Genomic DNA, 27,590 nt, shown 5'->3' with positions numbered 1-27,590 from the left:
TGAATTAAAATTTTTTGTGGTGTCATTTGTGTAAACTTTCAGATACAGTCAGTTGTTTCAGAAAAAGACAGGGCTGTATGGTGGGGAAATTCTGGGCAGCTTCTAGAGTAGATTATGTGGTCAGCACAACATTGTGGGCTGAAGGGCCTGTAATGTGCAGTAAATTTCTATGTTCTGTTGCTATCTTGAAGTATTTCTCAGGATAAAATCTGAATACCACAAATATTGGATTTTTGGGTGGTGTGCTGGAGATGCGTCTCTACCAAAGGAGGTGTAAGGCTTCCTTCTGCTGGTCTGCAGGCCACCCTTGGGCAAGGTGTAGCTCCTGCTTCGATACCACCGACCCCCCTCCCCCCCCCGCCCCCCACCCGATCAGGGTCAGGTGAAGCCATGGGATCAGGTGGTGGATGAGCAGCCGGTGCAGACCACAAGTCCTGGTTATGCGACCCCTGACGCCAGGTAGACAGTTTCTGAAGTGTATTGATAATGGGCTGGGGGTCACCCACCTTATAAAGACAAACACTGCCCAGAAGGCGGAAATGACAAACCACTTCTGTAGAAAACTTTACAGAGAACAATCAGGGTCATGGAAAGACCGTGACCACCCATAGCATATGACACAGCACATAATGATGATGGGTTTAGCAAAATATTTTAGTAGCTTCTGATTTAGAAACATTAATTGCAAAAATGTCAATTTTTAGTGCTTGTATTTCTGCTTGCGAATTGTTAAGTTCTGCATCAATGGGCGACTACTCCTATGTGACCTTTAATTTTATTTTTTCTGCAGACTTTTCCACAGCTTGTGCTCAGATGACACACCAGTGGTCCGCCAGGCAGCAGCATCAAAGTTGGGTGAATTTGCAAAGGTTGTGGAGCTGGAGTTTTTGAAAAGTGACATTCTACCCCTCTTCACTTCCCTGGCTTCTGATGAGCAGGTATGTAGTTGTAGAGCAGACACTGGGGTGGCAGCGGGAAGTCAAATTGAAGTGGGTGGCCATTGGGATACCCCGGCTGTTGCAGCGGACCCAGAGAAGGTGCTCGATGAAGAAGCCGCCCCCCCAACCCCATCTGTGTTGGTCCTCCGATGTCGAGGAGGCCACGGCAGGAGCTCCAGATACAGCGAATAGCTCCGAGAGGAAAGCACCGCTTCGCCTGCAAGAACTGTTTGCAGCCCTGAACGGAGGCAAATGGGCGAGTGTAGACCTTGTCTTGCTTTCGGGGAGAGCGGCGAGGATGAATGAGTGGCGTGGAACCCTGAAGGGTGGGGTGGGGGAAGCGGGGTGTGATTAGTGGCAGAGGCCCCTTGCAGATAGCGGAGGATTGAGATTAGTCTAGGAGTCTATGGTGGGTGGTGGGGGCTACAGACACTGATGCGCTGGAAAGGCTTGTGGGGTGGGAATGCAGGTGACGTGGATGAGGGAAGCGTGGATTCTAGTGAAGAAAGGTGATCTTATTCCCCATGGCTTGTCATGATTCATCTTGCTGAAGCTGCTGCTGTCACCTTGGCTTTATGTCACATGTGTATCAATTGCTTGTACTGAGGAGCCTCTGTATCCCACACGTCATGGCAGTGTGTGAAATAACGGAGAGCACTTGGCTCATTCCGGTCACAGGCTGTCTGTCATTCCGCTCACTGGAGCAATTGCATGATTTCACACCTCCCCCCCCCCCCACATTACCGCTTGCATTTTACTGTATGGATGAGCTGGAGGTGGGAAAGATTAGTATGGATGGTGTGTCCGTGGCAAAGAACTGAGTTGCATCCGGTCAATACGTCCATGTACTCAATATGCTACGCCTTGTTAATGCCACTTCCTGCTTGCAAAGTTTCTGTTGTCGTAGTCTGCACCATCTGTTCACCTTTGTAACCGGGGTTCACAACCCTCTTTTACGCCATCGACCCCCTACCATCAACCGAGGGGCCCCAGGTTGGGAGCCCCTGCTTTATAAACTTCCTTTGTCCACAGCAGATGGAAGCGGTGCCTGTCAATCTATCGGCATGATTACACCATTCCAGTACTCCAGCTGGAGATGCTCCTCCAAGAAGGTGGTTATCTTGAGGCTTTTGCCTGAAGAGTGAACTGTTTAATCAGTGTGTGTCCTTTCATATTCCTCCAACCTAAAGTATCCCGGGCAAAAGGCTTGACGCAGTCCGCAGTATCCTCGTGCACGAAGGAGCCAGAGTTGTACAGAAATAGTACGCTGAAGGGGAGCTGGGATGGACACTTTGGACTCTCACCTAGCTTCTGGTTAACGGTTGGACGTGTGCTCCTTGGTGTTGAGTAAGCTTCTCTTCTGGTTACTGTCCAGTGACTCCTGGAAATAAACCTTCACATCTGTAGCCAAGGAGATGTTCACACTTGCTCCAGGTTCAGACCCCACCAATGATGGCTAGCATATCAAAACAAGGATGTAATGTTCACATTTTATAAGGCTTCACTTGGAATATTGAAGGTAGTTTTGGGCCCCTTATCTTACAAAGGGTTTGCCAAGACAGGAGTGGGTTCAAAGGAGGGTCACGAAAGTGATTGAAAGGTCCAGGATTGAAAGGCTTGTCGTACGAGGAGCGTTCGATGGCTCTGTGCCTGTAATCATTTGAATTCAGAAGAATGAGGGGGAGGGATCTCATTGTAACCTGTCAAATACTAAAAGGCCTCTAGAGTGGATATGGGGAGGATGTTTTCTATGGTGGGACAGCCTAAGACCAGAGGAAGCAATCTCAGAGCAGAGGTTTGTCCATTTAGAATGGAGATGAGGAAGGATTTCCTTATCCAGAGAATCTGTGGAATTCATTGTCACAGAGGAGAAGTCATTGGGTATATTCAGGGCAGAGAGGTTGATAGATTCTTGATTAGTCAGGACATGAGAAGTGACCTGGTTGAAGCGTATAAGATGATGAGAGGCATTAATCGTGTGGATAGCCGGAGGCTTTTTCCCAGGGCTGAAATGGCTAACATGAGGGGGCATAGTTTTAAGGTGCTTGAAAGTAGGTATAAGGGGGACGTCAGAGGTAAGTTTCTCACCTAGAGAGTGGTGGGTGTGTGGAATGCACTGACAACAAAGGTGGTAGAGATGGATACAGTAGGGTTTTTTAAGAGACTCTTAGATAGGTACATGGAGCTTAGGAAAATAGAAGGCTATGCGGTAGGGAAATTCTAGGCAGTTTCTCGAGTAGGTTACATGGTCGGCACAAATTTGGGGCCGGATGGCCTGTAAAGAGCTGTAGATTTCCATGTTTCGATGAAGGGATATGGGGAGAAGGCAGGAGATTGGGCTGAAGGTGAAATGGATCAACCATGATGAAATGGCAAAGCAGACTCGATGGGCCAAATGGCCTAATTCAGCTCCTACATCCTACGGTGAAAAGTGACCACTTGGGTGATTAGCTTGGAGATTCACTCAGCAGAGAGTGGTGCTTCAAGAGCAGGAGAAAGAAAATTGATTTATCAATAAATTTTTGCACTGTCATGACATTTGCTAATATACTAATCCAAGGAATGCTTCCATCAAAGGTTGCATGTTGATACACTCCAGTACTTGTATCCTGGGAAGATTCCAGCACACATTGCAAAGTAATGAAACCTGTTGCTACTTTCTAGGTGATCTGAACGGATATCATCTGGGAAACAATTGTTATATTGTCAGTATTTATTTTTATGAATTTTTTGATGAGATTAGTTCTTCCTAATGTTAACTTCAGTAAATTAATTTTGTTTTTTAATGAAGAACCAGCTCGATCCCGGTTTGAACATCTTTTTCACAGGATTCGGTGAGGCTGTTGGCAGTTGAGGCTTGTGTGAGCATAGCCCAGCTGCTGCCCCAGGAAGACCTGGAAGCGTTGGTGATGCCGACCCTCCGGCAGGCAGTGGACGATGAATCCTGGCGTGTTCGCTATGTGGTGGCAGACAAATTTTCTGAGGTACGTGTTATTGCTACAGCACAAAGTGCATCTCTTTGGTATGATGATATGGTGCATTTATGTTTTAAAACTAGTCTTTAAGTTTTCTGTTCCAGCTGGAATCCCTTCTGATTCTGTCAAAAGTCATGAAAACACGATTAGTTCCTCTAATATAGTTTTAAAAAACCATTAAATCAAGCACCTGCGTATTTTTAATATAATTGACTGACATGCCAAAAGGTGCTGAGATTTCTTTCCAGATTCATTTAATTAGCCTGTTTTTAAACATGGATCTGAAATAGAACAAAGTTGGTCTGAATTGAGCTCAGATCTTTTTCAGTGTATCTGAAGGATAATCCTGTGACAGGGGTTTAGAACAAACTTGTTGGTATAGTGCCAGGGATCTGGGGATTCAGCACGTGCACAGGTTGATGACACTGATATTTTTCACTTTTGACTGGAGGAAGTTAAGGGGAACTTCAGTTCTGTTTAAAAATGAGCCGAAAGATTGAAAAGCCAGGACGATCCTCAGAGACTTTGACACTCAGGAACTTGAAATTACTCACCGTTTCCACAGTCCCCTTGATTAGGACTGATGTGTGTTCCCTTGACTTCCCCTTCCTGACGTCCACAATCAGTTCCTTGGTTTTACTGTCATTGTGGTAAATTTTGTGATGTAGTGCATTAATTAATTAATTTAATTAAAATTTTGATGGACTGGACTTTGCTGGTTCCTTCCCACTGCTGACTTCACACAAACCAGGTATGGTGTAGGGAGGTGGTGATTTAACTTCACCCTCCTGTGGTCCACAATCAGTTCCTTGGTCTGACTGACAAAGTGCCAGATTGTTGCCACACCACTCAACCAGCTGATCTATCTCACTCCTCTTCGGCTCCTTGTCACCATCTGAAATTCTGCCAACAATAGTTGTGTCATCGGCAGATTTATAGCCCTGAAGAGCAGTCTCGGCCCGAAAGATCGACTGTTTATTTCATTTCCATAGATGCTGCCTGGCCTGCTGAGTTCCTCCAGTATTTTGTGCTAAGTTTCCAGCATCTGCAGAATCTCCTGTGTGTTTATAGTTTTTGAACCAGATGGTCTTTGTTCTGAGTACAAAACTTGTTGCCTCAGGCTTCCTCCTGGTGCTCCGGTTTCCTCGCACAGTCCAAAAGCATTCCGGTTAGTATGTTAAAGGGTCATTGCAGATTGTTGCACAAGTTGGTGGCTTACTGGCGGTGCAGTTTGAAGGGCTGGAACAGCTTGTTGTGTTCTGTGTCTCCAATTAAATCTATGCCCTTTAGTCTTAGGCTTTCCTAGCCTGGGAAAACACTCGGATCAACTGAAATCTCCGTGCTTTTCTCACCACAATGTAATCCAAATCCTCAAAATAAAGGCACATTGCCTACACAGGTTAATTGCAAACATTAACGATCAGGTTAACATTATTTAACAATTAAGAAACATTATTTAATCATTAAATAACATTATTTAGTTGTTTTTTTTGACCTGAGAAATTAGCTGATTAGAATTGCTCACGTTGTTGTCTGTGTACCATACTTTCGGATTCAGAGCCATCAACGACAATATTTTCTCAACTTTGCCTTTCTTTAAAAATTTAAAATTCCGTCTCTTTAGGCCAGGAAAATCTGGTCCCACCCAAAGAATTGAGATTAAATCTTTCTGTTCTGTATGAGTGTAAAATCTGTACTGAAGCAGCTGGTTTATCTGTGGATATTTTATCAAGGATAGATCATTACAGCTGTTTTACCTGGGTAACACTAAAGAATGCTGCTTCTAAATGGACACCATTTATCTGACCATTCCCTTTTTCTCCCCACTCATTTATTTCTTTACCAGAGCATCGGGTATCCACTCATTGATAAACATCTGAACACAATGGCAACATTTCTCTGGGTTTCTTTCCTCTTACCCCATAGCTTCACGTGACCCTGATTGGGGGGTGGGGTTGGCTAAGCAGGTGCTACACCTTGCCCAAGGGTGACCTGCAGGCTAGCGGAGGGAAGGAACGCCTTACACCTCTCTTGGTAGAGATGTATTTCCACCCCGCCACCCATGATAAAATTACATAATTCAAAACTGTAAACCTGATCGAAAATTAAAGCAAATTACAGATGGACCAGTGTTCAAAAGCACACAGAAACCACAGCCATTTTGTCATCTTTGGATTGTTACCCTTGGAACAGGCAAAGACTTTATATTGTCTGTCTTTATAAGATAACTAACCTGTGTTCAAAAATAAGCTCCATATAAGGTAACACACACAAAAATGCTGGAAGAACTCAGCAGGTCAGGCTGCATCTATGAAAGTGAATAAACAGTCGGTGTTTTGGGCCAAGACCTTTCATCAGGACTGGAAAGGAAGGGGAAATATGCCAGAACAAGATAAAGGTTGCCAGAGCACTTGTGAAATTGGCACCAACCCATTATTGGAAAACAATTGCATTAGAACGGTACGGAGTTTATTGTATTTATAATGTTCTGCTATCATTGCTAATGACAGACCATCACAAAAGGCACTTTCTATGCTCAAGATCACGTATAAACTAATCTTGCAGTGAAGTCTGTAGCTAAGGTATAGTTCAGATTTTTAATTTTGAAGTTCATATTTTCAGAGTACATACATGTCACCACATACAACCCTGAGATTCATTTTCCTGTGGGCATACTCAGCAATTTCTATAGAATAGTAACTGTAAACAGGATCAATAAAAGATAAAGTACAAATGCAAATATAAATAAATAGCAATAAATAACAAGAGTATGAAATAGCAAGGTAAAGAGTAATTAAAGTAAGATCATTGCTTGTGGGAACATCTCAATCGATTAAGTGTACTGATCCCCTGTAGTTCAAGATCCTGATGGTTGAGGGGTAATAACTGTTCTTGAACCTGGTGGTGTGGGTCCTGAGGCTTCTGTACCTTCTACCTGATAGTTGAGGGGTAGTAACTGTTATTGAACCTGGTGGTGAGAGTCCTGAGGCTTCTGTACCTTCTACCTGATGGTTGAGGGGTAGTAACTGTTATTGAACCTGGTGGTGTGGGTCCTGAGGCTCCTGCACCTTCTACCTGATGGCAGCAGTGAGACGAGCGTGGAAAAGAAAGATGGTGTTGTCTTTGTGATTCCTCTGTTCACGTGTTAATGCACAGATTGCTGCTATTGAAACCCGCTCTATCTTTGATACTCATTTGGTTTCTCTTGCCTTTAAAGCTTCAGAAAACCGTGGGTCCTGAAATTGCGGAAAATGATCTGGTTCCTGCTTTCCAAAACCTGTTGAAAGATTGTGAGGCTGAAGTGCGAGCAGCTGGGGCCAACAAAGTTAAAGGTTGGTTGGGAATTCTCATTCTTGTCTTTTCCATCCGGTTAAGATGTTGTTGGTGAAGCACAGTGACAACTTTCTGGCAGCAGAAACAACTATCAATTACTTTAGTAATAGACTCTTGTTCTGGGCAATGACACTGCAATCTGTGCCTGTAACTTTCCTAGTGGAGATGAGCCTTTGATCCAGCTGTACAACCTGGCATTTTGCAGTGCAGTCCTGAACATTATTTGCTTCCGTTTCTTGTCTGCACAATTTGTCTTTTTTTCCTGCGCATTGTGTGATTGATGGTTTTCTGTTTTTAATGGGTTCTGTTGGGTTCCTTTGCTTTGTGGCTGCCTGTAAGGAGACAAATGTCAAGGTTGTGTATAGTACACATGGTGGTTGCACATTTTGTCCGACGATGACAGGAAACCTGTGCGGGAGAGTTTTTAAAATGGAAAACCCTTTGCACTGTGGCAGTTCCACTCTCTTGGCCTCAGAAGTCCGGGTCCAGTGGTATGAACAAGCGCCAGAAGAAACTGGGGTCTTCTTGTTTGCAGTGGATGACCAGGACGCTTTCTGTGTCTTTTCATGCCCCTCGTTCTCCACAGAGCGATGCAGAGCCACCTTCCTGGCCATTGGGCTTTACTGTAGATCGCACCCGCCCAGTCCGCTGAGGCTGACTTTGCATGCTAGGACTGGCTTGTCCGAATCTCACCGGAGTATGAGACTGCTGTCACGTGCAAATGGCTGCTTGCAGCCACAGGGGAGAGATGAGTGTCCGGTGGGGAGCACAGGTGAGTGAGCTGCCCCGGAATGGACACGACAAGCCCCTTCACCAGAGGTGCGACCCCTTCCCTGGACACCCCTGAAGTTTGAACTCCTGTGAAAGATGTAAACAAGGTTGAAAGAATGCAGAGAAAATTTACAAGGATGTTTCCTGGTCTGGAGGACCTGACTTAGAAGGAAAGATTGAATAGGTTAGGACTGTATTCTTCAGAATGCAGAAGATTGAGAGCAGATTTGATGGAGGTACAATATTATGGGGGGGTATGGATGGGATAAATGCAAGCAAGTTTTTTCCACTGAGGTTGGGTTGGACTACAACCAGAGGTCATGGGTTAAGAGTGAAAGGTGACAGCTTAAGGGGAACATGAGGGGAAACTTCTTCACACAGAGGGTCATGAGAGTGGAACGAGCTGCCAGCACAAGTGGTCCATGCAGTTTTGATTTCAATATTTAAGAGAAGTTTGGATAGGTACATGGATAGTACGGATATGGGGCGGGGGGGATGTTATGGTCCTGCTGCAGGCAGATGGGAGTAGACAGTTTGAATTGTTCAGAATGGACGAGAGGGGCCAAAGGGCCTTTTCTGCGCTGTGCTTTTCTATGACTCTATTTAATGTGGTACCACATATCCAGGTGACACTTCTCCAAGTGAGAACAGCATGCCAGCATGCCTCCCCTTTGGCATCCTGATCTGATCCCAGAACTGGATGACAGCAAATGGAAAGGAATTGTGTGCCACTTGACTTCATGTTCCGATGGTGGCTGCTCCTTACAAAGTGCACTTCATTGCTTGTGCAGAGTCTTGAAAGGTTGTGAGATTGTGAAAAAGAGTGAATGCTGTTCTTTACGTTTGTACCACTGACTGCCTAACCCGAGGCCCTCCGTTGGTCAGGGTCCACCATGGATGTTACGTGCAGCTGTCTACGTGATACGTAAGCCAGGGCAGTATGATATGGAGAGTAAGCTGTTGCCCATGTAGCAGGCTCCCCCTCTCCAGGCATCTGATGAATCCAAAGGATCGGCAGAGACCGATACAGTTTGGTACCAGTGGCATCGCAGGAGTTGCCAGTCAGCGTTGAACTGAACGTCGGACTGCCTCGGAGAATCCGGCTCCGGATTTTTCCCTCGGGGTTTACTCCAGGGAGAATGTACAGATGTGCCAGAATTGAACCTGTGCTGTCTGACTCTTGATGTTTACACTGTAGGTGCTGGCCTTGCTTTTCCTTGTGCGACTTAAATTGTGCTTCAGAATGTATGTTTTCTCTTGCCACTATCTTGTGAGAAGATACAAATATTAAGGCAGATGCTTTTCAGCAATTGCTTAATCTGTTAAACTTTATTGATTTATCATTGTGGTGAGAGTGTGGAACCAGTTGCCAGCGCAAGTGGTGCGTGCAAGCTCGATTTCAACATTTCAGAGAAGTTTGGATGGGTACGCAGATGGTAGTGGTATTGAGGGCTATGGTCCAGATGCAGGTTGATGGGAGTAGGCAATTTAAATGGATCGGCACAGAATAGATTGGCTATTTCTGTGCTGTACTTTTCTCTGACTCCATTGTTTTGTTTGAGAATAACTCTCTAACATGCAGTACTCTATCTTGCAGATTTCTGTGAAAACTTGCCAGTAGATTGCAGGGAGACTGTCATAATATGTCACATCTTGCCGTATGTTAAGGTAATATGCCTTCTCAAATTCTTGGCTGGTTATACAGTCTATCTAAAATTAATGTAGCAACCCATCTCATTCACTTCAGGAAAAAGTCCCTCAGTAATTTGGGTGGGCCTGAAACGAGGATTCAGGCACCATTTATCAGTGTGAACTGCTTGTAACTGGAAAAGCTCAGTGTCCAAGCACGAGTCACATCTTGCCCCCTCTCCCGTCCCCCTCTCCCGCCCCATCCCCCTCTCCCGTCCCATCCCCCTCTCCTGCTCCCTCCCCATCCCCCTCTCCTGCTCCCTCCCCCTCTCCCAAAGGGCTGAGTTCTGCCAAAGGGTTTTGGACAGAAATGTCGACTGTCCTTTTCTCCATAGGTGCTGCCTGGCCTGCTGAGTTCCTCCAGCACCTTGTGTGTGTTGCTGGTTTTTTAACATGGTGTTGGCTGCCTGGAGTGATGGTGGAGGCAGATATATCGGGGACTTTTAATGACGTTTAGATAAGCACACAAATGTGAGGAAAACGGAAGAATATGGACATCGTGTAGATTAGATTGCCCACTTGATTAGGAATTTAAGTATAACATTGTGGGTTATAGGGCCGGTTCTGTTCCATGATTTATATAAACTAGAATATCAAACTGTAAAAGAAATTATTTAAGAATGATCCATGACTGACCAGGTGGATCATAAGAACGTGGAGCAGGATGGCATCATGAGTGAGATATCTAATGACAAACAAGAGAAAATCTGCAGATGCTGGAAATCCGAGCAACACACACAAAATGCTGAAGGGACTCAGCAGGCCAGGCAGCTTCTATGGGGAACAGTACAGTCGACGTTTCTGTAGGTGCTGCCTGGCCTGCTGAGTTCCTCCAGCATTTTGTGCGACTGAGATATCTGTCTGGGTTTTCATTTGATCATTTTTTGTGTTTCTTTTCCAGGAACTTGTGTCTGACACCAATCAACACGTGAAGTCAGCTCTGGCCTCTGTTATTATGGGCTTGTCCACCATCCTGGGCAAGGACAGCACTGTTGAGCACCTGCTTCCCCTGGTCTTGGCTCAGCTCAAAGATAAGGTAATTTTATCATGAAGTACAAACTTTAACATACCCCTTGCGTGACTGGTGGCCATGGTGGATAATATTTGATTAGCCTACCGAAATCAGGCAAACACCAATGGAGAGCTTTCTTCTGTGTGCTGTTTGGAAGCTGTTGTCAAGTCCAGAGTGCTGAGGAAAGGTCGCTTATTGTTCATTAGGCGATCAAAAAGCTGGTTGTCGTCTCTGGAACTTGTACATCTGCTGAAGGTGACGAGCAGTCCATGCTCCACCACGAGATACAGGTATCTGGATAAGTGTGCCAGAACGGGACGTGTTGCAACACAGACTGATGTGTCTAGGCTTTTACTCTCACTGATATCGATTCCTGGAAGGGGACAGCAGTTGGCCCATGTTCATCTGCTTTCTTTCCTGTTGACAAACATTGTAACTGCCGTTTGCTTGAAGCTGTGCGGTGATGTCCAGCATTCTAAAGTGGATAATCACAGATTCTGCAGATGCTGACAATCCACAGCCACACGCGTGCACACACACATACACACACACACACACAATGCTGGAGGAACTCAGCAGGTCAGGCAGCATCTATGGAGGGGAATGAACCCTTGGGCTGACACCCTTCGTCAGGACTGGAAAGGAAGGGGGAAGGCACCAGAATAAGAAGGTTGGGAGGATGGGGGGAGTACAAGCTGGTAGGTGATAGGTAGACCAGGTGATGGGAAAGGTTGGTGTGTCGGGGAGGGGAGTTGAAGGCAGGTGATGGGTGGGAAAGGTGAAGGGCTGAAGAGGATAGATAGTAGGGGAATTAAGGGTTATGGGGAAAAGGCAGGTAGATGAAGCTGAGTTTATGGACAGGTCAGCCATGATCTTACTGAATGGCGGGGCAGGCTTGATGGGCCGGATGGCCTACTCCTGCTCCGATTTCTTATGTTTTTCTGAATCATGAATGGAATAACAACTGTTTCTTCCACCAGAGTCTCTCGAACTGTTCTTTTAGTTTGAGAGCTTCAGATAAGAGCAAATGTGCAGTGCGTTCTTTAGAAGCAGTGATGTGAGCTGGTTTGTAATCTGAGTGCATATTGGATTAAAGATGAATCGCTTAATGGTGTGATGGAGCTGTTATTTCTCCATCCATCAAGTTCCTTGTTTATTTTGGCGTGAACTTAAACAAAGCTGTTGCATGTGCAAATTCTGGATTTTTAAATTAATATGGAAATTTGCATTCTTTCATTATTTTTACAGAATTAAGATTATTTTTAAAAATGTAAAAAAAATCTCTCCCCTCTCCTCTCCTTCCTCAATTCCCCACTCTGAGCTTTTACTTCTCACCTGTCTATTACTTCTCCCTGGGTCCCCACCTCCTTCCATCTCTCCTGTGGTCCACTCTCTTCTCCTCTCCTCTCTCAGATTCTTTCTTCTCCAGCCATTGACCTTTCCCACCCACCTGTCTTCACCTAACACCTTCCAGCTGGCCTCCTTCCCCTCTCCTCACCTTCATATCCTAGCATCTTCCACCTCCCTTTACAGTCCCGATAAAAGGCCTCGGCCTGAAACACCGACTGTTTACTCATTCCCATAGATGCTGCCTGAGCTGCTGAGTTCCTCCAGCATTTTGGGTGAATTGCTCTGGATTTCCAATGTCTGCAGACTTGATTCCCTTCATGTGCTACACCCGAAAAGATTCCCCAAATGTCGGAAATGCCTCGATTTTCCAGGCACAGCTGACAGATTCCAAGTGTACATCTTCAAATTGTCAGCTGTTAATTCAAGCCTTGAATTATTTGTTAGTTTGAAATGAAATCAAGAAAAAAGCCTGCCGAATCATGATTTGAACTGTTGGATAATTTAATAGTAATTAGTATTTTGCATGTATTTATGCCAAAGGTGCAGAAAGATTTCTCAAACACAGAAATTCAAGTGTTTTTCTTTTGTGAAATGCAGCTTTTCACAAAATGACCGTTGTTTCCTACCATGGCCCTCCCGAGGAGCTCGCCTGCACTCAGGGAGAGTGAATGGACAATAAAGGACAATTAAGACTCAGGAACAGAATTAGGTCACTCAGCCCATCGTGTCTGCTTAGCCATTCCATCATGGTTGGCTTATTACCCTCTCGGCCCCATTCTCCTGCCCTCTCCCCCGTAACCTTTAACACCCTGACTAATCAAGGACCTGTCAGCCTCCACGTTAAATATACCCAGTGACTTGTCCTCCACAGCCATCAGCGTTGATGGATTCCACAGATCCACCGCCCTTTCACTGAAGAAATTTCCTCTCAGCTCTGTTCTAAATGGACGTCCCTGTATTCTGAGGCTGTGCCCTCTGGTCACAGGAAACCTCCTCTCTGTTCTAGGCCTCTTAATATTCCATAAGTTACAATGAGATTCACCCCTCTTCCTTCCCGTCTGAACTCCATCGAGGACAGAGCCGGAGCCGTCAAGCACTCCTCTTGTATGTTTCATTCCCAGGATCATTCTCGTGAACTCTCTCTAATACCAGCACATCTCAGATAAAGGGTCCAAAGCTGCTCACTATACCCCCAACTGCGTTCTGACCAATGCCTTATAAAGCTTCAGCATTACCCTTATATCTTTTCTAGTCCTCTCAAAATGAATGCCAACATTCCATTTTCTTTCCGTACCACCAACTCAGCCTGCAAGATAACGTTTAGGGAACCCTGCACAAGGTCTCCCAATTGCCTTTGCACGTCTGATTTCTGAATTTTCTGCCCATTTGGAAAATAGTACACGTCTTTACTCCTTCTACCAAAGTGCATGGCCATACGTTTCTGGTAGTAGGCACCCTTCGATCCCGGGGATGATGGGTTTGTGCCTCTGGTGGACTGTGTCCTCTCCTGGGCAGGAAGGTTTGAAGGACCGGCTCTTGCCCCTGCAGCAGGCTCCCCCTCTCCACGTCACTCATGTTGTCGAAGGGAAGGGCAAGCGCCAATACAGCTCGGCACCAGTGTCATCGCAGAGGTTGCCAGAGTGAAGCTGTAAACAACATCAAACTGCCTTAGGGGTTTACCCCCAAAGCCTTTCCCATGGGTGGGCATGACTGCAAGGCAGTGGAGGTTTAAAATCAGGGTTTTCCCTCTCCTAAGCGGGCTGCCGCCCAAGGCTGAGGAATCCTACCTACCAGAAACACTTTTGGTCAGTGCAGTATATTCCAACTGCCACTGCCTTGCTATTCTCCCAATCTATCAAGTCCTTCTACAGACTCTCTGCCCCTCCACCTATCTTGGTATCATCCACAAATGTGACCACCAAGCCATCAATTCCGTTGTCCAGATCATTGACATCTGCTTGAAAAGAAACGGTCACAATACCGACCCCTGTGGAACACTAATGGTCACCTGCAGTCAACCAGAAAAGGCCCCTTTCATTTGCAACTCTTTGCTTCCCGTCAGTCAGGCAATCTTCTATCTTTACTAGGACATCTTCTGTAATACCATGGGCTCTTAACTTGTTAAGGCGTCTCATGTGCGGCATCTTGTCAAACTCCAAGTAAACAACATCCACTGACCCTCCTTTGTCTATCCTGCCTGTAATTTCCCCTTAAGGAAACCATGCACCTCCAAGTACTGGAAGCCTCGTCTTTAATAATGGACTCCCAACATTTTCCCAACCACTGAAGTCAGGCTGAAGGGCCTATAGTTTCATGTCTTTTGCCTCCCTCCCTTCAGAGTGAAGTGACATTTGGAAATTTCCAGTCCTCTGGAACCATTCCAGATTCTAATGACTCTTGAAAGATTATTACTCATGCCTCCCCAATCTCTACAGCTGCCTCTTTCAGAACCCTGCGGTGTAGCCCATCTAGTCCAGGTGACTTGACTACCTTCAAAACTTTCAGCTTCCCAAGCACCTTCTCCTTAATAAAAGCAACTGCACTCACTTCTGCTAACTGACTCTCGAATTTTTGGCATACTGTGACCATAACTTGGACCATAATGTATAGTACTGTGCAAAAGTCTTAGGCTGGTGTATATAGCTAGGGTGTCTGAGTTTTGCACGGTCCTGTAGTAATTCTTATATACTGCACTGTGCTGCTGCTGCCGCAAAGAAAAATCAAATTTCTTGACATCTGTGAGTGATGATAAACCTCACAGATGTCTGATATGGGTCTCTGATGTGGACTGAGAGTGGGCAGGGGGCAGGGAGAGGGGAGTTGTGTCCCTGTCCCCCTCTTTTGGTGAATGTCGGTGATAGCGTAGGATGATATCGTGGTTCTGCATTTGTGTTTATGGACTGTGGACTTTTTCAGATTTAGGGTTTTTATATTCTGTTTTTTTCATCGCCTTATTCTTTTCGTTTTGTTGTGCGAGGGGAGGGTGTTTGGGGGTAAAATGCTCTGTTCGTTTTTTGTGCGGGGGATGGATTGGGGGGGGTCGATGTTGCTATTCCGTTTTGTGTGTGGAGGGAGGGGTAGTTTTGGGGATCAGATGATCAGGATGCCATTATTTTTTGTACCAGGGCTCGGGAGGTGCAGGTTTCCTGTTTCTCTCTGAATGACTTTCATCTTCTTTCTTTGCTTCGTGGCTATCTGGAGAAGACAAATTTCAGGGTTGTATTTGGATACGTGCTTTGATCATAAACAAACCTTTGACTCTTTGGTTGGGAAAAGGGGGAAGGGAGCGGGAAGCACCAGAGAGACATTCTGTAATGACCAATAGACCAATTGTTTGGAATCAAATGGCCTTGCTTATGTTCTCAGGGCTGAGTGTGTCTGCACTCGCACCACACCCTCCTGCCCCTGGCACTCCACCTCAGCCACCTCTCTCACACCCCTCCCGTGGGTGCTCCACTCTCACCATTCCCAACATCCTGTGCTCCCGCCAGATTTACAAACTTGCTCTCCGCTGCACGTCGGCAAGTACAGTTCTGTGCAAAAGTCTTTGGCACCTTGGCTAGATGTTCATGTGCCTAAGTACTGTAAGTGTGAAAGTGGCATTCATATTTCTTTTGTGGGATTAATATTTCATAAATGTCCAAGATGATACTTTGAAAGCAGAGAGTCTGGGGAGCGCCAGTGTGTTTGTCAGACAGCGTTCGCAGTATGAATGTTTTTCACCTTTGCTGTACTCAGAAAATTGCCTTTCCTTCCTAGTGCCCTGAGGTCCGTTTGAACATTATCTCCAATCTGGACTGCGTGAATGAAGTTGTTGGAATTCACCAGTTATCACAGTCTCTCCTGCCAGCCATTGTAGAATTAGCAGAAGATGCCAAATGGAGAGTGCGCCTTGCGATAATCGAGTACATGCCTCTGCTTGCAGGGCTGCTGGTGGGTGGTTTATTCTAAAATGTTTTTATAGTCTATTAGCAATGCTTCCATATGGATGATTTGCAGAATGGAAATGATTGCCCATATCAAATTGATACTTTAGTTTAAAGACGGAAATAACTTTGAACATCTTCTTTCCTTTTGCACCAGAAGCAAATGTGCGATAGTAACAATTATACTTGTAGCCCACTGACATGGGTAGTCTTACTTTAGACTTGGGACTCCCAACCTTTTTTTTAGTTGACCATTAACCAAGCAGGGGTGGAAACCCCTGGTCGGGACCATCAGGTTTAGACCCCTGTTTATGGACTGCGGACTTTGTCAGACTTACGGATTTTATATTCTGTTTTTATATTGTCTGTTTCTTTTCATTTTGTTGTGCGAGGGGAGGGTGTTTGGGGGTAAAATGTTCTGTTGGTTTTTGTGTGGGGGGTGGGCTGGGGTTGTTGCTGTTCCATTTCCTGTGTGGAGGGAGGGGTGGTTTTGGGGGGGGCTGATGATCAGGATGCTATTCAATGACTTTCATGTTTTTTCTTTGTTTCATGGCTATCTGGGGAAGACAAATCTCAGAGTTGTACATGATAATAAGTGAGCCTTTGGCCTGCACATCAAACAGATCCAAACAGAAAGGGCAATAAACTGCATACAATCAGATGAGGGGGTGACAACGGTTGTCGCAGAGGAAATAAACAATATCTTTTTGAGATTTTACCAAAATCTGTACAGCTCAGAATATTCAGATTCAGCTCCACAAATACAAAAGGAATTTCTCGACTTGTTACAATTTATACCCCGAGATGAAACGTCCTTGACCTCACTGGAGTTTAACTTAGAGGCTAAAGAATTATCTGCAGCTATAACTAACATGAAGGGAGGGAAAACTCCTGGGCCCAATGGAGATTCCGATTGAAATATATAAAATCTTTAAGACTAAACTAATACCACCTCTGCTTGATATGTATCAGGAGTCATTTGACACTGGATCCCTTCCCTCCTCTCTTAATATGGCAGCAATCACACTACTATTAAAACCTGGAAAACCACCATCCCTTTGTGGATCTTTTTGGTCAATCTCACATCTGAACAATGATCTCAAAATTCTCTGTAAGGTATTAGTTTGGAGGCTGGAGCCACTGTTGCCAAAAATGGTCCACCCTGACCAAAATGGATTTGTAAGGGAAGGCAGGGTTTCCGCAACATTCGAAGAGTGCTTAATATACTTTATGAAAAATCTGGAAGCTCTGATAGTGCTATTCTGTCATTGGATGCCGAGAAAGCCTTCGACAGAGTGGAGTGGAATAGGGGGAAAATTTCTAAGATACAGCTTCTATATTCTAACCCACAGGCTGAAGTTTTGACTAACGAGCTTTTTTCGGCATCTTTTAAACTCCAACGGGGAACAAGACAGGGCTGTCCCCTATTTCCCCTCCTGTTTATCCTGGCCATTGCGCCACTTGCTATGGCAATTTGAAAACAGGCTAACATAGCAGGAATAACTATAGGAGATGTAGAACATTGCATAGCCCTGTACATGGATGATGTCATTTTGTCAGAACAGGGTTTACCTATTTGGGTGTTAAAATTACTCCTACTATTGATAAAATTATCCCAACTAATTATAACCCTCTCACAGACTCAGTTATTCAACTTACAAACAGATGGACGAAATTGCTCATAAATTTGATTGGACGCATAAACATTCTAAAAATGTCAATTTTACTGAAGTTCCTGTACCTTTTCCAATCTATCCCACTTTCTCCTCCATCATCTTTCTTTTATTTATTTTTTTTAAAATTTTATTTTTATTTGGATGAGGAATTCACAAATATCATGTACTTTTTTCACACATATAACCTTTTCCATTTTTTTATATGTATAAAACTACAATTATTTATACATTCTTAAGTACACATTGAGAAGATATAAAAGGAAAATAAACATTTAAGTAGATAATTATGTACTGTGGTAAATCTAACCAATTAGGCTAAGTAATGGAATTAGTTGTTAAGAAAAATGGTAATAATAGTTTCCATATAACCCTTCTGGACCATTTCCACTGGTCCAAAATGTTGTATATAAGCCTAAGTATCAACCATTGCAGGTGCTTATATCCTAATTTGTTCATGCTTGCTCCTGCCCGCAGACATAATTATCCAATCCCTATGTACTTATTTACTCTTTCTTTTATTTATTAAAGAAATTTTTTCTAATTTCATCTGGAATAATAGATGTCCAAGACTCAGGCTTTCCCTGTTATATCTGCCGTATGATAGAGGTGGCTTACAGCTACCAAATCTTATATGGTATTTCTGGGCGGCCCAAATTAGAGCAGGAATGTTTTATTTTGTTAAGGATCACTCCCCTCCTTGGGTCTCAATGGAATCCCAGTTGATCAATATCCCTCTAGAACTATATATGTATTCAGCAAATAAGAAAAACCTGGTCACACAATCTAAAATCCCTTTCTTAAAAAATACAATAATGATTTGGCACGATGCTCTTGCGTAAATGGGTGAGACATCACAGTTATCCCAGTTTACTCCTATCTTTGGTAATGATAGCTCCAGCCCGGCAGAGCGGATCCTAGTTTTAAAACTTGGTCGCCCCGAGGCATAGCTAAGGTGTCTGATCTTTATAATGGCAATTCATTTATGTCTTTTGAAGAACTCAAGGCCACATATAGAATCCAACAGAACACTTTTTTAAATACCTTTAGTTGCAAAGTTTTATTATGTCCAGGCAAAGTTACAGTTTGAAGCTCCCTCCTTTATTTACCCTAGAAGACATCACTCTGAAATTATCTGAAGCTAGGGGACAAGTGTCTGAATTATACATGAAAGGGTTTCTTCTTTTATGTTACTTGCTAAGGCTAATAAAATGGCTTCTCTGTACTGTTAACTGCTGAGACAGTGGTTCTCTAGAGCAGCTTGTTTGGGTTATAATTACTGATACAGGAATTGTATTCATTTGCTAACCAATTGGGATAGATGGTATTCTTTCTTGTGTGCCTGTAAGCTATTGTTTTTCGTGGGCTTTGGGCAGAAGGCATGATGGGGACAGAGAGAGGAGATGCGAGGAGGGAGATGCTGTAAGCTGGGCAACGGCACGGACCCCGAGCGGGAGTCCGAGGCCCAGGGTCTTCAGCGAGGAGAGGAGACGAGGACAGACTCGTGTGGAGTGTTTAGTCAATCACCGAGGGTGGTCCCATTCGTGGGTTGGCGGAGTTCATAGGACATGGATTGGAGGAAGGGGGACCCGGTACTGTAAGAGCTCCAACGAGTGTGCACCGAACTGATAGAGTTATTGACTTGGCACCTTTATTCTATTTGTTTCTACTAACCCATCAGCAAGAAATACTTATAAAGTGTAATCATTTAATCGCATATGGCGTACTGTCTGTTAATTGGCGGTGTGGGGTACATCACACAGCATCCACACAAACTTGATCTCCCCGTTTGGCGGGGCCGAAGGCTGCTCCCCCTAGACGAAAGCGAGCTGAGCGAGTCTGAGTCTTACCGGGGGGCTGCATACAAATTGTTTGCAAGTAAATGCAAAGAATCATCAAACAACATGCTACAAGCGTGGAGAACTGATTTGCATGAGAATCTGCCAGAAAAAGAGTGGTCAGAAGCTTGTTCCTTAGTTCAAACCCAGTCAGTGAACACTCATTCTAAACGGATAACCAGACAGTACATTACTCCAGTCAGGTTTCGTCACTTTAACCCCAACATTCCAGACACATGCTTTAAATGTAATCACTAAAAGGGGTCTCTGTTCCATTGTATGTGCGAGTGCCCCCAGATAATCTGCTTCTGGAAGAAGGTGCTGGATTTGATTAGTCAGATTATTGGAAAAAAGGTGCTCCTTGATCCTAAATTATGTATTCTGAACATTTATCCAAAGGACTTTGTAACCTCCAAAAGTGCAAGGTCCCTGCTTAATATTTGTTTTTTGAAAGCCAGACGTTGCATAGCCTATTCATGGAAGAAACCCACAACCAGTGGACTTTCACAATGGCTGAAAGGAGTGACTTTGTATCTTGCTCTAGAGAAGATCAACTACATCACAGAAAAACAAACTTGGCAAATTTCGGGAAATTTGGGATATTTTCTACAAGTTTCTGGAGAACAATATTTGGGATGATGAAAGTAACAAATTGAATTGACAGCTTGTTTTTAATGGCCGGGTGTTTGCTTTTTTTGTGCGTTGTTTTTCCTTTTATTTCTGATGTATTTTATTTTTCCCTTTTTCTTTAACCTTGTTGCACTTTCAAACCTATGGATGATCGAATGTGTTTACTTTTCATTCTGTAAAAGCAATAAAGAGTTGTTTGAAAACAAATAAGTGAACCTTTGAATCTTTGATTGGGAAAAGGGGAAGGGAGAGGGAAGCACCAGAGAGATATTCTGTAATGATCAATAAACCAATTGTTTGGAAGCAAATGACCTTGAGAGCAGAATTAGTCCATTCAGCCCATTGAGTCTGCTCCAACATTCCACCATGGCTGATTTGTGATCCCTCTGAACCCTATTCTCCTGTCTTCTCCCCGTATCCTTTCACGCCCTGATTAATGAAGAGCCTGTCAGCCTCCATTTTAATTATACCCAATATCGTGGCCTCCACGGTTGTCCATGGAAGTGAATTCCACAGATTCGCCACCCTCTGGCTGAAGAGTCGCTCCTGATCTCTGTTTCTGCTAGGCACTCCGATTTCCTCCTCCATCCCAAAGACGTGCTGGTTGTAAACTGGTTGTTGTAGAGTCCTCCTCTGTGTCGGTAACTAGCAGGAGTAGTGAGGTAGTGTTCATGGGTACGGTGTCCACTCAAAACTCGTATGGCAAAGGGGAGGAAGCTGTTCCTGAATCAGTGAGTGTGTCTTCAGACAAATTGTCCCTCCTTTCTGGTAGCAGCAATGAGAAGAGGCTGGTGGGGCCCTTAATGATGGACACTGCCTTTTTGAGGCACCACTCCTTGAAGATGTCCTGGATAATATGGAGGCTGGAGCAGATGATGGAGCTGACTAATTTTATAACTCTCTGTAGCTTACTTAAGCTCTCCTGTATCATACCGATTTAGTTTGTATTTGGTTTTAAGAAGCAAATCGCTCTCAGTTTCGGTGTGCAAACGCAAAGTAGATGTTCTTCAGTAAGGCCTTTGACAAGGTCCCGCATGGGAGGTCAGTTAGGAAAATTCAGTCGCTAGGTATACATGGAGAGTTGGTAAATTGGATTAGACATTGGCTCAATGGAAGAAGCCAAAGAGTGGTAGTAGAGAATAGCTTCTCTGAGTGGAGGCCTGTGACTAGTGGTGTGCCACAGGGATCAGTGCTGGGTCCATTGTTATTTGTCATCTACATCAATGGTCTGGATGATAATGTGGTAAATTGGATCAGCAAATTTGCTGATGACACAAAGATTGGAGGTGTAGTAGACAGTGAGGAAGGTTTCCAGAGCCTGCAGAGGGACTTGGACCAGCTGGAAAAATGGGCTGAAAAATGGCAGATGGAGTTTAATACAGACAAGTGTGAGGTATTGCATGTTGGAAGGACAAACCAAGGTAGAACATACAGGGTTAATGGTAAGGCACTGAGGAGTGCAGTGGAACAGAGGGATCTGGGAATACAGATAGAAAATTCCCTAAAAGTAGCGTCACAGGTAGATAGGGTCGTAAAGAGAGCTTTTGGTACATTGGCCTTTATTAATCAAAGTATTGAGTATAAGAGCTGGAATGTTATGATGAGGTTGTATAAGGCATTGGTGAGGCCGAATCTGGAATATTGTGTTCAGTTTTGGTCACCAAATTACAGGAAGGATATAAATAAGGTTGAAAGAGTGCAGAGAAGGTTGACAAGGATGTTGCTGGGACTTGAGAAACTCAGTTACAGAGAAAGGTTGAATAGGTTAGGACTTTATTCCCTGGAGCGTAGAAGAACGAGGGGAGATTTGATAGAGGTATATAAAATTATGATGGGTATAGATAGAGTGAATGCAAGCAGGCTTTTTCCACTGAGGCAAGGGGAGAAAAAAACCAGAGGACATGGGTTAAAGGTGAGGGGGGGAATTGTTTAAAGGGAACATTGGGGGGGGCTTCTTCACACAGACAGTGATGAGAGTATGGAATGAGCTGCCAGACGAGGTGGTAAATATGGGTTCTTTTTTAATATTTAAGAATAAATTGGACAGATACATGGATGGGAGGTGTATGGAGGGATATGGTCCTTGTGCAGGTCAGTGGGACTAGGCAGAAAATGGTTCGGCACATCCAAGAAGGGCCAAAGGGCCTGTTTCTGTGCTGTACTTTCTATGGTAAAGAGTTGTCAAGGTCTGAGTCAGAGTCACGGGCAGAGCTTGTGGTTGGACTACTCAGCCACGTGGTTACCCTGGGAATTGTTAGCTGTGCTGGATATGAAGCAAAGTAACCTGAGAATTATGCAAAGGCTAACTTGTTCCCAGTGACTGAATGTAGAAAGTGGAATGTATTAACCACATGGGAGACGTGAATGTAGAATGGTGCACTGTCATGTCGAAGAGAGATACTGTGCGGGTCAGGAGTGTGGGATCTGTAATCTAAATAATCCAGCACATGCATAATTACATTTAAATCGTAAAGTTGAAATAGCACCCTGCTGTGGATGTGGTAGCATAGGATTCACTGGGTTATTTATTTAAAGGTACACGGAGGAATAAGGCCCTTCCTGCCCTTCGAACCGTGCTGCCCAGCAATCTCTGATCCAACCCTAGCCTAAACAGGGACAGGTAACAGTGATGAATTAACCTCCCAACTGGTGTGTCTTTGGATTGTGAGAGGAAACCCGCGCGTTCCGCAGGGAAAATGTACTGGCTCCTTACAGGTGACATCAGAATTCCCAAGCTGTAATAGTGTCACGCCAACTGCTACGCCACCGATAGTGGTTAGTAACGTTCTTACTGTCTGCATTAAACCATTGGACACTTTTAAGATTTTTCCTATTTTTCATGGATCATAGTCCTGGTATTGACACAAAGAAATTAATTAAGGATAGTCAAAATACTAGATGCAAGTACCTTAGATAGGGTATCTTCTGTGTAGCCTTCTGCCACGGCACAATCTAGTTTTGTGCAGTTTATTAGAGCATGTTGCCAGTCTTTCTTGTGTGACCCCTTCACCATTGGCTCAAAGGAGTTAGCAAACTGTACTGGTAAGTAGCGAAAGGTGAAGACGGCTAGAATGCAAATGTGGCAAGTTGGCATGTTCTGCTAGAAATTCGAGGGGTTATTTTATCAACATTCTTTCTTTTGTCAAAACCTGTTTAGGGAGTGGAGTTTTTTGATGAGAAGTTGAACTCCTTGTGCATGACGTGGCTGGTGGATCGCGGTGAGTATCGCCTTGATGAATCGTTACTTCTGTTGAACGAAAGTCCTTCAAAGTTGTCCATGTCATCTTACTGGTGCTTCCATGATGCTGAGTGACCCTACCAGGTGCCTAACCAAAAATCCTTCATCGTGCTTTGTCACATCCTCAAAGGATTGGGTCAGGCTCAAGACACGACATGCCCCTCACAAAGCCATGCTGACTCTCCGGAATCAGACTATGCTTCTTGTAAATCCTGTCTGTAGGAATCTTCTCCTATAATTTGCCCACCGGTGAAGTAAAACTGACTGGTCTATAATTCCCAGGGTCATCCCTACTCTCTTTCCTGAACAAGGAAATAACATTTGCCAACTTCCAATCATCTGGTACTTCCTCCGGTGAGGACTGGCCAGTGAGGATGCCCAGATCGTCACTAAAGGTGCAGCAATCTCTTCCCTTGCTTCCCGTAGTAACCCTGGGGTATATCACATCTGGCCCCGGGGACTTATCTATCCTAGGGCTTTTCAAAATTCCAGAACATCCTCTTTCTCAATGTCAACACGTTGCAGCATATCACTGCCCGCACAAGCATCAAGGTCCCTCTCACTGGTGATTACTAAAGAAAAGTATTCATTGCGGATCTCCCCCAAAGTCCACCGACTCCAAACATTTTGCCTCTTTTAGCTCTGGCCGGCCCAGACTCTCACTCTGGCCATCCTCCTCTTCTTCAAGTTTGTTCTTCTGAATCCAACTCGCCAAGTCCTTCTCGTGGCCCCTCCTAGTTCTCCGAAGTCCATTCTTAACTCCCTTACTGGCCACATTGTAACCCTCTGGAGCCCAGGCTGATCTTTGCATCCTAGGCTTCTAGACTAGCTGTTGCGCATCTCTTGTCAAGCATGGCTCCTTCACCCTTCTGTTCTTTCCCTGTCTCAGTGGGACAAAACTCTGCAGAGCTCCATCCAAGTGAAGCCCAAAATGACTTCCACATTTCAATTGTGTGTTTCTGAGTGCATTCATCCCAGTTTGTACTCCCAGGTTCCTGCCCAATGTCTAATACCATCATAGTTCAAACACCGGCGCCCCCCTCCCCCCCAGTTATTACTGCTGCAAGCAATCTTGTCGTACTCTTGTACACATGGCAACAAGAAACAGACTTGACTTTGACCGATACATTTATTTATTTAATTATTCGAGAATAGCATGGAACAGGCTCAACGAGACGCACTGCCCAGCAACCGGCCGATTTAACCCTCGCCTCATCACAGGACAGTTTACAATGACCAATCAGACTACTAAGTAATAAATAATGGTAATCTATTCGAAGTATTTTTTAAGTATCTAATGGGGCGACACAGTGGCGTCTGGTTAGCGCAACACTTTGCAATTGGGTTCGATTCCCACTGCCACCTGTGAGGAATTTATATGTTCTCAGCCTGACTGCGTGGGTTTCCTCCGGGTGCTCCTGTTTCCTCCCAGAGACCTACTTGTTGGTAGCTTAACTGGACACTGTAAATTGTCCTATAATTAGGCTAGGGTTAATCGGGGCTGGCTCGCAGGGCAAGAAGGGCATGTTCCACGCTTTTTCTCAATAAATAATTAATAATAAATAAGTATATTAAAATGCTACTTTCCAAGTGCATAATTTCCTCCATTGTGTATAACTTGGTATGGAACAGGTCTACACTTTAAAGAAGGTGGTACGAGCATTTCATTTCGGAACTTTGTATTTTATCAGCAAGGTACATATTTGAAAATCAAGTAGTAACGGCGATCAGATCATTTCTTGACCTGTGAATGCTGTCTTGCAGTGTACGCCATTCGCGAGGCCGCAACCAACAACTTGACCAAGTTGGTGGAGAAGTTTGGCAAAGACTGGGCAGAATCCACTATTGTGCCGAAAGTACTTGCCATGGCCAGTGACCCCAACTACCATCACAGAATGACCACCCTGTTCTGCATTAACGTGAGTATAGCTTTGAAAATGTACTTGCCATGGCCAGTGACCCCAACTACCTTCACAGAATGACCACCCTCTTCTGCATTAACGTGAGTATAGCTTTGACAATGTACTTGCCCATGACCAGTGACCCCAACTACCTTCACAGAATGACCGCCCTGTTCTGCATTAACGTGAGTATAGCTTTGACAATGTACTTGCCATGGCCAGTGACCCCAACTACCTTCACAGAATGACCACACTCTTCTGCATTAACGTGAGTATAGCTTTGACAATGTACTTGCAATGGCCAGTGACCCCAACTACCTTCACAGAATGACCACCCTCTTCTGCATTAACGTGAGTATAGCTTTGACAATGTACTTGCCCATGGCCAGTGACCCCAACTACCTTCACAGAATGACCACCCTCTTCTGCATTAACGTGAGTATAGCTTTGACAATGTACTTGCAATGGCCAGTGACCCCAACTACCTTCACAGAATGACCACCCTCTTCTGCATTAACGTGAGTATAGCTTTGACAATGTACTTGCCCATGGCCAGTGACCCCAACTACCTTCACAGAATGACCACCCTCTTCTGCATTAACGTGAGTATAGCTTTGACAATACTTCCATTACACTTCACAAGCTGCTAAAATATTTCATGAATAAAACGTACAGTTAGAACACACACTAAAGAAAAAAGAATTTAACAAAAATACTATGGATTTGTTTAAAATGTTCTTTTAATATATTCTTTGTGAATGTTTAGATTCTGCAAAAAATCAATTAACACTTTGCCAAAGCTGCTCCTTCCAATATTGACATCTGCTTGATACGAGCTTCTGTGCTTGCGTTATTTGCTGAGGTGTAGTGGTGTTTTGTGTTTAATCTGCAAGGTGTCTGGAGTAAAAATTGAGTTGAGGACGAGACTTTTTATGATTTCGTGGAGCAGAGTTCCTAACCGTCCCTGTGGAAATGGACTGATGGTGTTAGCTGAAGGACAACTGATTTAATGACCTGTTGACCCACCAGATGGCTTACAGCTTTCAAGTTTTATTTCACAAGGGCCTGTTTCTGTGCTGTAGTGGACTATGGCTCTGTCTTTTGCTTAGAGATCTGAGTACCTTGAAATGGACTTTATACATTATCTGGCTGAGGGAATTGTAAGTTTTTTGACGCAACTAGTTTCAATTTACAAGTGTACTTAAAGGCCCCCACAGTCATTCCAGATGCAGAATTAACTTCTTTCCCTGGATTTATTTGATGGGCCTGGGCTTTGCTGGAGTTTGGACAAGGTGAGGGAGAGATTCAGTTGAAATGCCTAGATAAAATGGATGTTTCTAAAAATGGGTGAGTCTAGGACCGGAGGGCACAGCCTTTGGAACAGAGGGATATCCCTTTAGAACGGATATGAAGAATTTCTTTAGCCGGAGCGTGGTGAGTCTAGGGAATTCATCGCCACAGGCGGCGATGGGAGGCCAAGTAATTGGGTGTATTTAAAGTGGAGCTTGATAGGCTCTGGAGGGTGTCGAGAGGTCTGCACGACCTGGCGTTTTTGCGGTATCCTCAAGGATTTGGCAAGCTGGACTCTCAAGAATGCAGGTGCAGCGGCCGCGGCCATTGCTGGGAGTGGACTTAAGGTTGGATGAGAGTGGCCTGAGAGGGGAAAATGAAGTGGTGTTCAGTCGATTTCAGCAACGAGCCAGGCTAAAAAGTTTAAGGAGTCGCAGGGGGAAAGACTAACTTCTCTGTGAGGCTTTACACACCTCAGCAGTGAACCGACTGTCACTGTCAGCACTTGTCTCCGCACTGAATTGACTTGCTGGCTGTGCCCTGCGACCATTGGGACCCTGGCTCAGATAAAATGCTGAACTGGCTCCTTGGCTGTGGACTGCAACCATTGGGCCCCTGGACTGGTTTCACTTCTCTCAGCACAGAACTGACTCCCTTGCTGTGGCCTGCAGCCATCTACTGATCTAAACTGGCTCCCTGCCTGTGGGCCTAATTTCAGTGACCCTGCGGTTCATGTTCTGTGTCTTACTGGTTTACTATTTTTTTATTCTTGTTTGCCCGATTTGTTCTTTTTGGGCACATTGTGTGTCTGACAGTCTTTGCTGTGTTGGATTCTTTCTTTTTCCATGGATTCTCTTGTGTTTCTTTGCTTTATGGCTGCCTGCAAGAAGACGAATCTCCTGTTTGTATATGGAGTTCATACTTTGGTAGCAATGTACTTTGAACTTTAGACCTCTGGATCAGCAGGAACACCTCAGAAAGATATGCCTGCGCGGGCTGGACCAAAACAGGGCTAACAGCCTGCGG

General features: G+C 44.6%; 1 protein-coding gene across 1 annotated transcript in view; it reads left to right on the top strand.

Moving 5' to 3' along the window:
* The window catches only part of LOC140203646 (uncharacterized), a 49,739-nt gene that overhangs the window by 6,567 nt on the left and 15,582 nt on the right, over positions 1 to 27,590 (top strand). The window contains exons 6-13 of the mRNA XM_072269695.1: positions 791 to 938; positions 3,767 to 3,922; positions 7,131 to 7,245; positions 9,615 to 9,685; positions 10,608 to 10,742; positions 15,828 to 16,001; positions 23,293 to 23,353; positions 25,138 to 25,292. Coding sequence (XP_072125796.1) covers positions 791 to 938; positions 3,767 to 3,922; positions 7,131 to 7,245; positions 9,615 to 9,685; positions 10,608 to 10,742; positions 15,828 to 16,001; positions 23,293 to 23,353; positions 25,138 to 25,292 — 1,015 coding nt within the window. The remainder of the gene's footprint in view (positions 1 to 790; positions 939 to 3,766; positions 3,923 to 7,130; positions 7,246 to 9,614; positions 9,686 to 10,607; positions 10,743 to 15,827; positions 16,002 to 23,292; positions 23,354 to 25,137; positions 25,293 to 27,590) is intronic.

This window comes from Mobula birostris, chromosome 10 (genome assembly GCF_030028105.1).
Source record: "Mobula birostris isolate sMobBir1 chromosome 10, sMobBir1.hap1, whole genome shotgun sequence".
Lineage (NCBI taxonomy): Eukaryota > Metazoa > Chordata > Chondrichthyes > Myliobatiformes > Myliobatidae > Mobula > Mobula birostris.
Note: the sequence above shows the minus strand (reverse complement) of the source record. Positions and strands in the feature narration are given on the sequence as shown.